At 42.3% G+C, this 17,932-nt stretch overlaps 1 protein-coding gene across 2 annotated transcripts in view; it reads left to right on the top strand.

The window, feature by feature from the left end:
- LOC131351627 (transcription initiation factor TFIID subunit 4-like) overlaps positions 1-17,932 on the top strand; it is a 110,792-nt gene that overhangs the window by 7,476 nt on the left and 85,384 nt on the right. The window contains exons 3-10 of one of the 2 annotated variants that reach the window (XM_058387098.1): positions 546-2,199; positions 5,214-5,356; positions 9,382-9,501; positions 9,829-9,951; positions 11,003-11,092; positions 11,546-11,710; positions 13,425-13,500; positions 15,087-15,204. In XM_058387098.1, coding sequence (XP_058243081.1) covers positions 684-2,199; positions 5,214-5,356; positions 9,382-9,501; positions 9,829-9,951; positions 11,003-11,092; positions 11,546-11,710; positions 13,425-13,500; positions 15,087-15,204 — 2,351 coding nt within the window. In that variant the 5' untranslated portion in view covers positions 546-683. Of the gene's footprint in view, positions 1-410; positions 2,200-5,213; positions 5,357-9,381; positions 9,502-9,828; positions 9,952-11,002; positions 11,093-11,545; positions 11,711-13,424; positions 13,501-15,086; positions 15,205-17,932 lie in introns of those variants that run through there. The other variant, XM_058387099.1, reaches the window with a different exon arrangement.

The raw sequence follows: 17,932 nt of genomic DNA, 5'->3' as shown, positions 1-17,932 counted from the left end.
TAGATAGATAGATAGATAGATAGATAGATAGATAGATAGATAGATAGATAGATAGATAGATAGATAGATGGATGGATGGATGGACAGACAGACAGACAGGTAAGAAGGTAGGTAGGTGGATAGATAGATAGATAGATAGATAGATAGATAGATAGATAGATAGATAGATAGATAGATAGATAGATAGATAGATAGACGGGTGGGTGGGTGGGTGGATAGATGGATGGATGGATAGACAGACAGAGGGATAGATAGATAGATAGATAGATAGATAGATAGATAGATAGATAGATAGATAGACGGGTGGGTGGGTGGATGGATAGATGGATGGATGGATAGACAGACAGATAGATAGATAGATAGATAGATAGATAGATAGATAGATAGATAGATAGATAGATAGATAGATAGATAGATAGAATGTGAATCCTGGCTGCACTAGACTGGACTGAGAACAATGCATATTTAATACACATTTATAAAGCATTTATAACGCATCTACTCTGCTGCTTAAATATCTGAAATCTTTATGTTTTATTTATCAGCATCAGAAGGTACACAGCTATCAAAATGAAACCCGATTTGACGTCACATCACATTCCCACAATGCATAGCAACACGCACGCGCACTGCGCCCCTGGTGCCCCGCCCCCCGTTCAATTTAGACAAGGCTCCCCTCAAAGATGGCGGGCGCCTCCGACCCTCTGGAAGATATGCTGTTCTCCGAGGTGGACGAGAAGGCAGTGAGCGACCTGGTGGGCTCGCTGGAGTCGCAGCTCGTCGGCAGGAGCGGAAACAAGGCTTGCAGCGCCAAGCAGCACATAGGAAAACCGTTAGCTTCCCGGGCTAATACTACATCCGAGCAACAACAACAACATCATCATCATCATCAACAACAACATAAAGCCGGGACGGAGCGAGGCTCGGATCCTGCCGAGATCAGCCCAGCGGGCAGAGCGGCTTCTCCGGAGAGCTGCGTGAAGGCGAGTACGAGCGGTTCGCGTTCACACTCCTCCTCCTCATCCCCATCCCCATCCTCCTCCTCACCATCATCTACGGCTAAGATTAGCGGCGTGTGCGCGCAGGATGGAGCAACTTCTCCCGCGGCTAGCATTAGCGCCACCGGCCGCAGAGCTTCGGCAGCTTCGGGGTCCGTGGAGACGCCGCGGCATTACGGTACGCGGAAGAAGCGTGGTGGCGGCGCGCGGGGCAGCGCTGCGTCGCGGAGTGTGAACGGCGCTGCGACCTCCTCCTCCGTCAGCGGCAACTCGCCGACCAGCGCCGGGGCCGCGGTTTCCATGGCGATGGCGCGCGCCAACTCCGCTACGTACACCGTGTCCAGCGCAAGCAGGTCCGTCGCGCTGGATAAAGGGACACCCACGATCGCGCTACATCGACTCCCGAGTCACATCGTGGCCAGCATTGCTCAGGGCAGGAACGGCACGAGCGTGTCGGCGCTCATCCAGCAAGGGCGCGTGAACCACGGCAAGAACGCAGAGAGCGCAGAGGACAAGACCAAAGCAGATGTGCAGCAGGTTCAGCCAGGGAGTGTGAACTCGGTCCCGAGTGCTGTGTGCATCGCAGTGACTCAGTCCCAACCACAATCCCAACCTCAGCCTCTGTCCCAGCCTCAGTCCCTGCCTCAATCCAAACCCCAGTCCCAAACTCAATCCCAACCTCAGTCCAAAACTCAGCCTCAATCCCAGCCTCAATCCAAACCCCAGTACCAAACTCAATCCCAACCTCAGTCCCAACCTCAACCTCAATCCCAGCCTCAGCCTCTGTCTCAGCCTCTGTCCCAGCCTCAATCCAAACCTCAGTCTCAAACTCAATCCCAACCTCAGTCCAAACCTCAATCCCAACCTCAAACCCAAACTCAAACCCAGTCTCAGTCCCAACCTCAAATGCAGTCCCCAGCAATATCCCAAACGCAGTCCCAACCTCAAACTCAGCTTCCATCTCCTTCCAAGCTGCAGCCTCAAACGCCATCCCAGCTGCAGCATCAATCCACAGTTCAACCTCAAGCACAACCTCAACCTCAAACCCAGTCCCAAGTCCAAGCCCAAGCTCAGCTTCAACTCCAACCTCAGCCTCGACCTGCAGCTCCACCGCAGAGGATAACGGCGCCGCAGCTGATCGTCAGGCCGCCACAACAGCAGGCAACCATCCAGCTTCCACCCGGATTTACCATCCCGTCAGGTGAGACCGACTCGCCGTGAGCTTTACGTTTATTCAAGTGAAGTCCAATACAACACTGAACACCAATCTGTTGATATATTATACACAACACAATGTGTGTGTGTGTGTGAATATCTACTCCCTCTCTGACTAGGATAAAGTGCTTAATGAAGATAGATAGATAGATAAATAAATAAATAAATAAATAAATAAATAAATAAATAAATAAATAAATACACATGAATTTTATGGAATTGGCAGAGTTTAATCTGAGTGAAAAACGTGCAACAAGTTTTCAGCAACTGACCACAAATAAGTGTTAGAAAGTTGTAGGAGGAATAAAATGACCAAAAGGACACTCAGGCAAAAAAGGAGAAAAAAATACAAACAGAAGTGGACATGAAATTCACTACAAACTATAAATGATATTAAGGAGCTGTTACACTTTACTGATATAATTATAATATAAATTATAATAAAATAATTTTTTATTAAAAAAATTAAGCCTGATGTAATATATAATTATAAAATATAATTTTATAATTATATATTACAGAAAATTAAGAAGTAAAATAAAACTGTAGTGAAGTTTTTCTTTTTATGAGTGGATTGAAAAGCATGTTTAATGCCTAAATAAATATGTATGTATGAATAAATAAATAAATAAATATGTATGAATGAATAAATAAATAAATAGTTAACATTGAAAAAATATAAACATTTAAACATTACTGTTAAATATGTAAAAAAAAACATACAGAAAAACACACTATGTATGAGTGAATAAATAAATAAAGAAGTAAATAAATAAATAGTTAACACTGAAGAACTAAGAAGTATTACTGAATAGGAAGAAAATATAGATTTAAAAATTACTGTTATATATGTAAAAAATCCCCCAGAAAAACACACAATATGTATGAGTGAATAAATAAATAAATGAATAAACAAACAAACAAATAAATCGCTAACATTGAAAAAAAGAAAAATGTTACTGAATAGAAAAAATATATAGATTTAAAAATACTGTTAAATATGTAAAAAAAAAAAAAAACACCCAGAAAAACACACAATATGTATGAATGCATAAATAAATAAATAAATGAATGAATGAATGAATGAATAAATGAATAAATAAATAAATAAATAAACAGTTAACATTGAGGAACTAAAAATATTACTGAATAGAAAAAAATACAGATTTAAAAAAGTACTGTTAAATATGTAAAAAACAAAACAGATAAACACACTATGTATGAGTAAGTAAGTAAATAAATAAGTAGTTAACATTGAAAAGATGGAAAATATTACTGAACACAAAAAGCATATAGATATAAAATTACTGTTAAATATATATATTAAAAAAAACAGAAAAACAAACAATATGTATGAGTGAACAAATAAATAAATAAATAAACAAACAAACCAACAAACAAATAAATTGCTAACATTGAAAAAATGAAAAATATTACTGAATATAAAAAAATATAGATTTACTGTTAAATATGTAAAACAAAAACCCCAGAAAAACACAAAATATGTATGAGTGAATAAATAAATAAATAAATAGTTAACAGTGAAAAGATGGAAAATATTACTGAACAGAAAAAAATATAGATTTAAAAATTCCTGTTAAATATGTAAAAAAAACCCAAAAAATACCCCTATAATATCCACAACAACTTCAAAAAATATTTTGTGACACAATTGATCATAGTATCAATATTATATTGTCAATTTTATCTAGCTGTATGTTGTAGGATTGAGTTGTTATCAGTATTTTAAAAAATTGGTGAGGTCTGATCTAACCCTAACACACAGTGAGACTGTAAAAACTCTATTATAGCGTTTGTCAGTAAGTCGACAGAGGCTTATAACACGTTACAAACTAGGACAGCATGGGGTGTCTGATTTCCTAATAGCATCAATAGCCTCTATTATTTCATTCATTTATTTTGCATTTCTTAATTAATATATAATATCAAGTCGAATTTTATTCTGAAATTTTGGATTTGGACTAATTGAATTAACAGAAATTTAATGATGGCCATTTCACGCTGTTTGCTTGAAACGTTTGTAAAATCTTGTGTTATAACAATGTAATTAAACTGAGAAAAGCTAACACTATACTTCTGTTATACTAACACACTTAATGCCCTCACTTAAGGTCTTAAAGTGTCTTCCTGCTGAGGGAGTAAATCATTAAACCAGTTGGTCAGCGATTTGTTCAACTGCTTTTGTTTTTGTTTATTTGCTGTGTCTAGTAGAAAAATGCTAATGCGATCCCAAACCATTTCCTAGCCTGGGCTTTACTGTGCTCTTCTTCCACCACTTGGATTAGTCTCATTTCACCGAATACAGATTTCAAGGCTGCATCCCAAACCGCAGCATAATAACGTACTTCATAATATTATGTAATTAAAGCGTAGAATTAAATAATAACGACACCAGTGGTGTACCGTGGGAATGCGGGTCGGGACGTAGCCCAGGTATTTACTCTTCTGAAGATATAATTACCTGCTTATATTTTCTCAGTATTACAGAAGCATTACAGTCACAGTCACTGAGGTGAAAGAGGTAACAATGCGAACTATTTTACATCATATGATTATCAGTTATTTGCTTCTCGCGATTATTTTGTATTTATTTTGCTGTATCTAATGCTAAAACATTAAGAAACTGAATTAAAGAAATAGTGATGTGACTCAATGTTGTATTTCCTGGAGCTGATTACACTCTTCTGATGGGTTTTGCTTTCTTTTTCTTCCTAACATTGCGGTATGAGGTATGTTGATGACCAGTTCTGTGTGAAGTGTGTTCCTGAAAAAAAAAAAAAAAAACTGTGGACAAAAAACTTTTTTCCAACACGAGGCAGCATCAGCCGAGTTAATTAGAGGCATGTCTTTCTGAAGAAGTGCAATTACCAGTAGATTGTGTGGTTCTCTCAGTGATGTGTGTGCATTTGATGGTGGCCAGAACTGATCTAAATTAATTATGTGGGTATTATGACTAATACATTTGTGTGTGTTTTGTAGGAATGGTGTTGGTGCGGACGGAGCTGGGTCAGTTAATGATGGTTCCACAGCAAGCACTAGCTCAAGCACAGGCCCAGAGTGCACTTTCACCTCGACCTGCTGCCCCCACCACCACAGCCACCTTCAGAGTCACTACCCCACAGGTACACACACACACACACACACGCCACGGCTACTTTACTGTGACAGACACATAAGCCATTTACTGTGACTGACATACACATAGGCCACACCTTCTTTACTATGACTGACAGAGAATCCACACCTCCTTCACTGTGAATGACATACTCATAGGCCACACCTCCTTTACTGTGACTTACATACTCATAGGCCACACCTCCTTTACTGTGACTTACATACTCATAGGCCATGCCTCCTGACATACTCATAGGCCACCCCTCCTTTATTGTGACTGACAGACAGAAGAGACGGTTCCTTTACTGAGATTGACATACTCATAGGCCACACCTCCTTTACTGTGACTGACATAATCATAGGCCACACCTCCTTTACTGTGACTGACATACACATAAGCCACACCTCCTTTACTGTAACTGATAGACACAGAAGCCACACCATCTTTACTGTGACTGACAAACACAGAGGCCACGCCTCCTTTACTGTGACTGACATACACATAGGCCACACCTCCCTCACTGTGACTGACATACACAGAGGCCACACCTCCTTCACTGTGACTGACAGACCCATAGGCCACGCCTCCTTCACTGTGACTGACAGACACAGCGACTACACCTCCTTAACTGTGACTGACATACACATAGGCCACGCCTCCTTTACTGTGACTGACAGACAGAGAAGAGACGCCTCCTTCACTGTGACTGACAGACACAGAGGCCACGCCTCCTTTACTGTGACTGACAAACACATAAGCCACACCTCCCTTACTGTGACTGACATACACATAGGCCATGCCTCCTTTACTGTGACTGACAGACTTATAGGCCACACCTCCTTTTCTGAGACTGACATAGACAGAGGCCACGCCTCCTTTTCTGTGACTGACAGACACAGAGGCCACGCCTCCTTCACTGAAGCTGTATAGCAAAATTAATTTTGTTCAGATTGTCCTTAATTGGTTAATTTATTCTGATTGAGGTTTGTATATAAATGTTTATCTTCGACTGAGCCGTCGTTTGGACTTTTACCAGAGTTTTATCTCCACATAAACGTATCCAGTGCGTTCTTAAATCTTTCTGGTTTAGTGTGTTCAGCTCTGACCCCATTTTTCTACTCGCCGTAATCGCTGTCCCTGTCCTTTCTCTCCCAGACTCTGATTTTAATGAGGTGATTAATATTTCAGAGAAGTTTTGCTTATCACCTTCTACCTGTTAGAATATAATTAATCACAGTATTAGTGCTTACACTTACTAAGTGCAGTCCCCATTCATCTCGTCTGATTAATGGAGAACGTGTTCTCACCTGGAGGAAGAAAAAAAAAATCATTCTGGTCTGGTCTTATTTTAATACACAGCGACAGCTAGATACCTACATCACCGATTAATAATAAAAGCGTATATAATTAGATACTAATTTTATGACTCTTTATGGGGCTCTTTAAAGGGCATTGCATTTCAATTACTCCTCTATCCACTAAGCCTGATGTCTTTAATATTTCCCGTAAAAGAAACTGCAGCATATTGAATCCGTTCATTATGCAATACTGATTATGTTCAGTTCCATACTCTACAATTTTCCGCTCGTGTCTTATAGCTACAAAGATCTGATTTTTAAAATAACCAGCTTTTATGAAACGTCAATCTTTCCCGCACTCTCACATTTATTGTCTCCGTGAACTTACGATCTGTAGCCACCAGGTGGCAGCATTGCACGCTCATTTTTATTGATCACCATTACAGTAATATTACTACATATTATATTTTAAAAATGGTTCATTTTAGTTTAATTTTTACATCTAGAGCATCAGTCAGACATTCTTATCCAGAACAACTTAACCAATATTCATTATATTAATTAATTAATAGAATTATACGAATTAATTGTAAACCTTGAAGCGAAACTTTTTGCTGAATTATTATTTTTTCTTCTATAATTATGTAAAAGACGTCTACTTTGAATTAATCTGCTGGTCCAAATTCTGGTAATAATTAATAATCCTGCCCCCTTGATATCATAATATAATATATATTTATACCTGGTATAAAGAGACACAAGTGAAGCTGTGTTTAATTTTTGATTCAATTTCCTGTAGCTGAAACTTGCCCTGACTCTCCGACGTCGTCTTTCTGGATGTGTTAAATCATTCATCATCCAGCTGCCTGATTGTTTTAAAAAGCCAAAAGCTCCTTCAGTCCTGACTGAGAGATGCAGTGTGATGTGTGTGTGTGTGTGTGTGTGTGTGTGTGTGTTTAATTGCCCAAAGTTCTTCCTTGTCTGTGGGTTCCTCAGGGTGTGCTGTCTTTGCTTCACTCTTACACAGAGAGAGAGAGAGAGAGAGAGAGAGTGTCTTACCATACTTGATTTTTGTGTATACATCATTCAGAATGGGAACTTATCTATCTATCTATCTATCTATCTATCTATCTATCTATCTATCTATCTATCTATCTATCTATCTATCTATCTATCTATCTATTTGTCTGTCTGTCTGTCTGTCTGTCTATATATCTCTGTTTATCAAGCTCTCTCTCTTCCTCCCTCTCTCTCTCTCTCTCTCTCTCTCTCTCTCTCTCTCTCTCTCTCTCTCTCTCTCTCTCTGTCTCTCTCTGTGTCTAATAATCTTTCTTTCTTTCTTTCTTTCTTTCTTTCTTTCTTTCTTTGAACAGGATTCTTGCATCTTGCTGCTAAGGTTTCATTCAGAACTGATCTGATCCTTTGCCCTTTTTCCTTCCCTGTGTGCTTCTTCTTCTTCTTCTTCTTCTTCTTCTTCTTCCTCCTCCTCCCCTGGCTGCAGTCTCCCATCTCGGTCCAGGCCTCTCGGGTCGTTCCGGCTGTCCAGAACAAAGTGGTTCAGTCCCAAACCCTGAGTCCTGCTCCTCAGACCTGCACTTCCACTTCTTCTTCCTCTACTACTACTACTACAACTACTACTGCTACTACTACTACTCCCGCCCTTACTGTAAGCTCTCTCTCTCTCTTTCTCTCTCTCTCTCTCTCTCTCTCTCTCTCTCTCTCTCTCTGTCTCTCTCTCTCTGTCTTTCTCTCTCTCTCTCTCTGGTACCCCTGTTTTCTGTATGCTATGTCCAGGCTCCCGTGTCTTTCTCCACATCGGTCTGTCACATTACACCAGCGGTTCTCAAGCTTTAATAGCATGTGGTTTTTACGATTGACCGCGAAATCTCACCACAGGACAGAACAGCATTGATCCTTATAAATACAATTATTGTTCTCCTAGCAACTTAAACGCTGACACTCAGACAATCAGAGAAACACCAGATGTACCAATGTAGCTGATTAGATGAGAAGCTGCCCGATAAACACAGTTAAACCACTGAAATAATCCATATATTCTTGTCTTCTTGAAGGAATCTACAAGCGCATTTCTGTACATCTTTCTCTGTTTTCTGTATCCATTATACAGTCATGGTTTAATCAGTAAGTGCTTTATCCTGATCTGATTCGGGTTACAGTGGAACTGCGAAATATCCAGAGAACACATTCTGAATGGGACACCAGTCCACCTCAGAGAGCCATGCACACACACACACACACATTTACACCTAGGGGCGGCTTTTCATCACCAAACCACCTGCCATGGAGGAAACCAGAGAACCTGTGAACATGTGAAGCTCTGTTTCTGTCTGTCTGTCTCTGTATCCCTCTGTCTGTGTCTCTCTTTCTGTGTCTCCTTCTCTCTCTGTCTCTCTCTCTGTCTCTCTCTCTGTCTCTCTCTCTCTCTCTCTCTCTCTCTCTGTCTCTCTCTCTGTCTCTCTCTCTCTCTCTCTCTCTCTCTCTCTGTTTCACTTTCTTTCTGTCTTTATTTCCCTCTCTCTATCTTTCTGTCTGTCTCTCTCTTCTCTCTCTCTCTCTCTGTCTCTGTGGGGGTGTGTGTGTGCATGTGCTGGGGACATGTGATGTGACAGTGGATGTGCCTCTCGTCTTGCAGTGTGTGGCCTTGCTGGAGGCGCAGTGTGTGTCAGGTCCTGTTTATCTCACTGTCTGTTTTCTCTCGCTCTTTCTCCTCCAGAGGGCGCCTTTGGCAGTGACAACGCCCCAGCAGCACCCCGCAGCTCTGGCCCCCCAGGGGCCCACGATGGCTCCACCCACCGCAGCTGGCCCTGCCCCCGGAGCAACCGTTATCTCCCAGGTTCAAATCTTGGCACTGGGTTTCTTCACACTTCCTTATTCTCTTTTTCTCACTTCTCTTCTGCTCCCCCTCGCTCTCTGAGTGATGATTGGCCCTTGGTATCACTCTTTGCTCGTTAGTCCACAGGCAAACACACACACACACACACACACGGGTTAACACAGCTGGGAACTGTCTAAAGGACTTACATACTCATAGTCACTCCAGCGTACATGCAGCAGGGCATTGACGTGACTTTTTACACATGCACACACACACACACACACACACACACACACAGAAACCCACAGTGTGTCACGGCATTAAAGCACTCTCCCTCTTCTTCAGGAAATGCAAGAGAATGTGAAAAAGTGTAAAAACTTCCTGGCAACATTGATCAAACTCGCATCCCATAATTCCCCCTCACCGGAGACGTCACGGAACGTGAAAGCACTGGTGCAGGACCTTCTGGTGAGTCCCAACAGATCACTGACATTACCTGGGGTAACGACAGCTGCTTCAGTTAGGTGATTACGGGATGATCTCCATCATCGCGTATTTAATATCAGCATCCTCTTTGTCACCATGGCAACAATCTGAAAACCTCTGTTTCCAGGTAAAAGGTGCAGGGTGTTTGAGCTGTATATCAGACCACATAACCTGTGTAATAAAATATGCCGGAAATTTGATTGACAAATCGTCTCACTTTAGATCGAATGTTCTCAATTGTTCTCACATTTTTAAACTCAACACTGGATATATCGTATAGTTTTGTAGCACAATTAGTCTGCAGGGGGCAGCGTAGTAAGGGTCAGTAAGTTAATAGAGTAAAAAGATAGTACAGGAAGTTTAACATGGTGCTAAAATGTCAGATATCCTGCTTCATTATGCGTTATTGCTGTTCCACTTCATATTTATTGTGTAAAATAATCCATCCATCCATCATGTATACCCATTTTGTTCCTAATCAGGGTCATGGGGATCTGCCTATCTCAGCACACATTGGACAGGTCATCAGTCCATCACAGGACCACACATATAGACAGACAACCACACACACACTTATCGGCAATTTAGAATTACCAATCAACCTAATGTACATGTTTTTGGACTGTGGGAGGAAACCAGAGTAAACCCACACAGGCACGGGGCGAACATGCAAACTCCACACAGAAAGGCCCCCTCCTGTTCGAACCCAGGATTCGAACCAAGGACCTTCTTGCTGTGAGGCAGCAGTACTAACCTCTAAGCTAAACTATGTTTAAGAAAAATGCTGTCCAAAATATGATGAACAGAAATAAGAAGAGGTTATAGAATATGATGTGAGTATGCAGACATTACAGGATGGGAAGTGATGCACTAACTGTGCAGTGACAGGAAAAGTGTAAACGAGACTTTGTTGAATCCTAAGGGATCTTCTCCCGGTTTAAGAGTCTCTCTGGTTTAGCTATCAGACTACTATGAACATGGAGTTATCAGGGTGGGTGGAGTCTTTAGTGATCAACCTTTTTTCTGGTCTCAGGATGCCAAAATCGAGCCAGAGGAATTCACCAGCCGGCTGCAGACGGAGCTGAAGTCATCACCACAGCCTTACCTGGTGCCTTTTCTCAAGGTGACACACACACACACACACAATAATAAATGTGACACACGTGTATTTGTATTCGTAGTAACACCGAGACACACAGTGTATCTGAGTCCTGCATGCTTGTGCTGTGACAGCTCCCTCCCTTCGGCGGCCCCGCAGGCGTGTCTAGCCAATCGTGACGTGTGTCACATGCTGCCACCAAACACTGATGATTCGTGCTGTCACAGCGTGTTAGCATGCTTAGCTCTTCAAACACACACACACACACACACACATACACAGTTAGACACACACCAGTGTATATGCACATCTGATTATAAGGTGTGTTATAGTTGCACAAGCAAACTTTTTTTGAGAAAATCTTTTTCAGCCTTAGTGCATGCACACCAGATGGAGCAGAGTTTCTGTACAGGTTCTTTATATATATTGTTTATAAACTGTATATCAATGTGTGTGTGTGTGTGTGTGTGTGTGTAGAAAAGCTTGCCAGCGTTACGTTTGTCCCTGCTGAACAGCCAGCAGTCGCTCACTCAGCCCCCGCAGCCTAAAACCACCACCACGTCTGCAACGGGAGCCGTCGCCGGGGCTGTTACCACTGGCTGCACCCCCCGGCAACCTAACAGCACCGTTACACCGGTACAGGTAGGCTCTTCTCTCTCTCTCTCTCTCTCTGTCTTTCTCTGTTTGTCTTTCTTTCTCTCTCTCTCTCTGTCTGTCTTTCTTTCTCTCACTCTGTCTCTCTCTCTCTCTGTTTCTCTGTTTGTCTCTCTCTCTCTTTCTCTCTCTCTCTCTGTTTCTCTGTCTCTCTTTGTCTCTCTCTGTCCCTCTGTTTCTCTTTCTCTTTTTCTTTGTCTCTCTCTGTCTCTCTTTGTCTCCCTCTCAGTCCCTCTATCAGTCCCTCTCTCTCTTTCTCTCTCTCTCACCCACAGGTAGAACCGAAAGAACAAACAGTGAAAGTCACAAGATTTGGAAGATGCTTTGTTTAATTAAATAGCATGAGTCTGGCCTGAATCTGTGACCTCAGCAATGCAGCTACAGTCACATCACACTGAAACGTCAGTCATTCTTGTCAAAGTTCACACAGAGACTTGTCTCCAGAAACCTTGTTATCGACCCAGAACGTAGAAGCTTGTACCCTTGAATGACAAACGTTATAATCTGACCCTACAGTTTGGTTCCATTTCCAGACCCAGCAGCCTTCACACACTTTTCTTTGGAGATCTACATTTTAATACACTCGTATGAATATGAGTGATCACTGAGAGGTATGCCAAATGATCAGGCTTCGGTTCTTGTTGTCAGTAAACATGGCAGACGTTTCACCTCTCTGATATTAACCGACCCCACTGGAAGCTCCGCCCCCTTTTCCCAATCTCTCATTAGTAATGATATGGCTCAGTAAATGGAGAATATTTGGTTTATTAACGTGATGTGAAATCTACCTCTGATGAACATGTAGGACAGGTTTTATGACAAATTATTCATATCATGATTACTACGATAAAAGCTTTGTTTTAAAATATTTAGATTTTGCGAACATGTGAACAATAGGGTGCATTAAAAACTTTTTATTGGTTATAAAAATATATTTATTTTAAAAAAAAAACCTTAATACTGAAAAGAAGAAAAGTTCTATTTCTAATATTTTAATATAATTTAATATTTAAATATAGTAATATTTTTAACATGACATCAGAGGTAACCAGTAAAAATGTCAAACACATAAAAAAACATTTCACGAGCTGTCTTCTGGCTCTGCTGTGGAGTTGTGACTAATTTATTTGTCCAGGGATTTTATTGCAAATTACTGCTTATCTGGCAACCTCACATGCTCTGCTTTTTAAACAGATCTGTTCTAAACCCTAGTTTGACTCTCCCTCAGTTTCTAGCTGAATATTTCCATCTTTCTGCCTGAGACAGACTCCACTACCAGTTTGTCTCCCTCCTTCTCTCCCTCCCTCCCCGTGTCATGTTGCGGTGAGCCCACCGCTCCTGGGCCGAATGCGTTTTCACGTCTCAGAGGCCCCGAGCCGGGTTTGAGTCGGAGCTGAAGGCGTAGTGATATTGCGGCAGTGTGCAGGAAAACAAGGCAGTGAAATATGCGGCATGAGAGAACAGGGCAGGATGGATGAGGGCCCTGGGGGACTTGCCTGGGGCCCAACGGAGGGGACGACCTGCTTATTAATGCGCTCTCTCTCCCTCTATGTTTATCTTTTGTTTCTCTTTTCCTTCCTCCTGGTTGTTTTCTACCTACCTCTGTACTTTTTTTGATCAGCAGTTTATTCTTTCTCTTTCTCTTTCCCTCTCCATATATATATATGATCCACATTTTTGCTTTCTATTTCTCACTGTGTAGAATATCAAGAGGACGGGCACAATAGGAGGGCAGGTCCGGATGCCTGTGGTCATCACGCAGACAGTGCGGACGGCAGGTAAGAGCTCCTGGGCATTAGACATTGGGAGCACTGTATGTGTTTTTTGGTTTTTATAGGTTTGTGCTATATTATAGTGAATTAGAATGAATCTTATCAACACATAACCAGCATCAGAAATGATCATAACCACTGAATAGGTCTAATACTTGTGTAGTGCAGTAGAAAGCATGAGAGAGAGAGAGACAGACAGACAGAGAGAGAGATGGAGAGACAGACAGAGAGCTAGAGAGAGAGAAAGCGAGAGATGGAGAGACAGAGAGAGATCTTGATAGAGAGAGAGAGACAGACAGACAGACAGACAGAGAGAGAGATGGAGAGACAGACAGAGAGCTTGAGAGAGAGAGAGAAAGAGAGAGCTTGATTGAGAGAAAGAAAGAGAGAGACAGACAGAAAGACAGAGAGAGAGATGGAGAGACAGACAGAGAGTTTGAGAGAGAGAGAGAGAGAGAGAGAGAGCGAAAGACAGCTTGCTTGAGAGAGAGAGAGAGACAGATAGACAGACAGAAAGACAGAGAGAGAGATGGAGAGACAGACAGAGAGTTTGAGAGAGAGAGAGAGAGAGAGAGCGAAAGAGACAGCTTGCTTGAGAGAGAGAGAGAGAGAGAGACAGATAGACAGACAGACAGAGAGAGAGATGGAGAGACAGACAGAGAGCTTGAGAGCGAGAGGACGAGAGAGAGAGAAAAAGAGAGAGATGGAGAGACAGAGAGAGAGAGAGAGAGAGAGAAAGAGAGAGCTTGATTGAGAGCGAGAGAGAGAGAGACAGACAGAGAGAGAGATGGAGAGACAGACAGAGAGCTTGAGAGATAGAGGACGAGAGAGAGAGAGAGAGAGAGAGAAAGAAAGAGAGAGATGGAGAGACAGAGAGAGCTTGAGAGAGAGAGAGAAAGAGAGAGAGCTTGATTGAGAGAAAGAGAGAGAGAGAGAGAGACAGACAGACAGAAAGACAGAGAGAGAGAGATGGAGAGACAGACAGAGAGCTTGAGAGCGAGAGGACGAGAGAGAGAGAGAAAAAGAAAGCTTGATTGAGAGAGAGAGACAGAGAGAGAGAGGAAGAGAGAGATAGAGAGAGAGAGACAGAGAGAGCTCAAAATAGATGGAGAGAGAGACAGAGAGAGGGATCGAAAGATATATAGAAAGTGAAATGTTGTGTAATTATTTCCACAATGCTAAATTAGTGTGGAATTAGGTCCACTAAGCTGCCACTGTTGGGAGAAAGTAAGCGGTGTGTTGTACTAGACGATGAACCGCTGTGCAGAAGCGTATTTTCAGACGTACCTCCTATGAGTCTCGTGGCCCAAGTGAATGAACACGCACATGTTCGCTCGCTTGTTATTTAAACTGGAAGAAATATAAACAGAGCTGAATAAAATGTTTCATGACATGTCTGAAATAAAAAAAAAGATCACTAAGAAGATTAATACAGACAGATCCAGGAACCGATAAAGGGTAGAGAGAGAGACAGACAGCATTAAAGAGAGACAGTTCCTGTGCCCGTGTTGCAGAGAGTGCTGTAGGTCGTGCTGTCATGACGCAGATCTGTCGGGACGTGTCCCAATAATCCCCCTGCTCCCTTTCCTCAGGTGGTGTAGGGAAGAGTCCGGTGGTGGTGCAGGCAGGGAAAATCCCTGCAGCGGTCAGCATACAGCTCTCAGGGGCTCAGAAGAACAAAGTGAACGATCCCGGGGGAGGCTCCTTCAGGTACATACAACACCTACAGCACCATCCAAAGAGTGTGTGTGTGAGAGCTGCAGTAAGTAAGCAGTAGGCACTGCTCAGGCTGGATCTGGAGCACATTCTGGCCATGACAGAGCTGCTGTTTCGGCTAGTTTTCACTCTTTTCCCTACATCCTATCCTGTGAATGCTGGGAATGAGGCAGGAATACACTATGGAGGGATGCCAGGCCACACAGACTGACATATATTCACACCTAGGGGCAATTAAGCGTAGGCTGTTCATGTTCCTGGGAGGTGTTAGGAAACCGGATAACTCTGAGAGAATGTTCTGCAGATGTTAGGTGCAGTGAGACACAGCTGTGAGATGCAGGGATGAGCGTGTAATACTCCGAGCTGCCACACGGGGGCAGCATTGGCCTTAACTCCATCGACTCGCTGTAGGCGACTCTCTGAGGAAAAATCAAACCGTCTAAGCTCACTCGTCTTCTCGTGTTTTTTTTTCTCTCCTGACAGACTCCTCATCTCCCACTCTGTCCTCTTTAACTTCTCCTTGTCTCTCTGTCTCCTTTTCGTCTCATCCTTCTTCTTAAGAACACACATTCGAAAAAGAGCCAGACGTTGAAGTCGATATCTCTCGAGTCCACTGGCTTTTCTCAGCTGTTTTTTTTTTTTTTTTACAGAGACAGCTCGCTGTAAATTAAAGTTCGGTGTCTTATTTATTTATGTTTGGTTCTTTTTCTCCCCCCACGTAGCCTAAATCAGCCCGAGATGATGCAATGCTGCCTCCGGGGGAAGACAGGAGTGTGTGACTGATGTAGTGTATAAGCGTGTATAGTGAGGTGGAGGTGTGCTGCAGTGATGGGGCTGGTGTGTAAAAACTTCTGCTCTGTTCTGTATTTGTGGGAGCTTTCAAATACGCCGTGTTTAAAAAGTTTCAACTCGAACCCTGGCGCTTTACTTCCTTGATTCAGTCTCTGTAATTGAAACTGTGAGCTAAACAAGCGGGGTGCTTCCTGAGATCGGTTCCCAGATCGACAAACCATCCTAGCTGCTGTAGTAACACACTATATGATAAAAGCTATAGTCTGTGTTAATATTTTTTAAGATGAATACACCGATCAGGCATAACATTATGACCACAGAGAGGTGAAGTGAATAAGTCTGATGTTCTCATCATGGCACCTGTTAGTGGGTGGGATATATTAGAGGCAGCAAGTGAACATTTTGTCCTCAAAGTTGATGTGTTAGAAGCAGGAAAAATGGACAAGCGTAAGGATTTGAGTGTAAGAGCCAAATTGTGATGGCTAGACGACTGGATCAGAGTATCTCCAAAACTGCAGCTCTTGTGGGGTGTTCCCGGTCTGCAGTGGTCAGTATCTATCAAAAGTATCCTTTAAGTCATGTAAATATCCTTTATGCCCTGTAAGTTAACTTACAGGACTTAAAGGATCTGCTGCTAACATCTTGGTACCAGATACCACAGCACACCTTCAGGGATCTAGTGGAGTCTATGCCTCGACGGGTCAGGGCTGTTTTGGCTGCAAAAGGGGGACCAACACAATATTAGGCAGGTGGTCATATTATGCCTGATCGGTGTATATTAATAAGCATATTGTGGAAGGTCATGGTGAAGTTGAGTTACTTTTACTATCCTAATGTCGATTACTTGTACATCCTGAAGTGTTTTATTTCACTTCTACAACAAGAATTTGTCGGAAAACTTACAGCCTTGAACTGGAAAGTGATGACACCGGAGACTCCTTCCAAAATAAGCCTTAAAGAAACCGTACACTGTGTAGTTGGTTGCTATAGAAACGACCTATAATCTATTATCTGTTATCTATTAGTATTAGACTGAGAGCGTTAACATAAACCTGTGCAGTCTACAGTGTCGTAGTGAATGAATCAATTTTCAATCAAAGCTGTCTGTCCAATCAGAATCCAGAATTCAACAGTGGTGTTAATAATAATGAATTGTCAGTAGAGATGAATATTCATAAATTTCTGTAATTGAGTAAATTACAAGAGTTATATTTGGGGTTTGTGTGTATGTAGGTTGTCTTTTGGGGCAGATCTCTGTGTGTGTGTGTGTGTGTGTGTGTGTGTGTGTGTATGTGTGTGTGTGTTGTGGTTGACCAGGCCACCGAGTGCATCATAATGGTGGTGTGTATCCACCCCTGAGGCGAGCCGTAGCTGCAGGCCCTGATTGCCGAACCAATAAATCTTTAGCAGCTGCGCTAATTAAGCTGTCAGGGCTGTGTGTAGCGCCAACCTTTCTCCCCACTGGCACTTTTCTTTTTGTTGGCCACAGCAGTCCGGAAGCTTCCATGACCTGCTAATGCCATGTTGTCCTCTGTCCCGATTCAGGGTTTATGAATAGACGAGTTTCTCAATCTGTAGTCTCGCTTTTTTTTTTTTTCGTCCGTGAACAAACTTTGAGATGAAGCAGAAACTTCCAGCGTGCACGAATGAACAGCGGAAACATTTGCATCAGGCCAGGTCTGATCACATCGCCGTAGCAACCGTAGAGAATCATCACAGGCATCTTTATTTATCCCCAAACTCTATATTACGCTAAATGTGCCACATCCACAGGAAGATACAGTAGAGAAGCTGCTTGGATTTCCTCCTCTTTGTGAGAGATTGTTGGTCTAATTTTTATGTTAACCACAAGACTGTTTACAGATGTCTTGTTAGAGATGGGGGAAAGAATCGATTCCTAGATGATTCAGTCTCTCAACAATATCAAAAG

This window comes from Hemibagrus wyckioides, linkage group LG04 (genome assembly GCF_019097595.1).
Source record: "Hemibagrus wyckioides isolate EC202008001 linkage group LG04, SWU_Hwy_1.0, whole genome shotgun sequence".
NCBI lineage: Eukaryota > Metazoa > Chordata > Actinopteri > Siluriformes > Bagridae > Hemibagrus > Hemibagrus wyckioides.
This window is presented reverse-complemented; position numbering and strand designations above follow the sequence as displayed.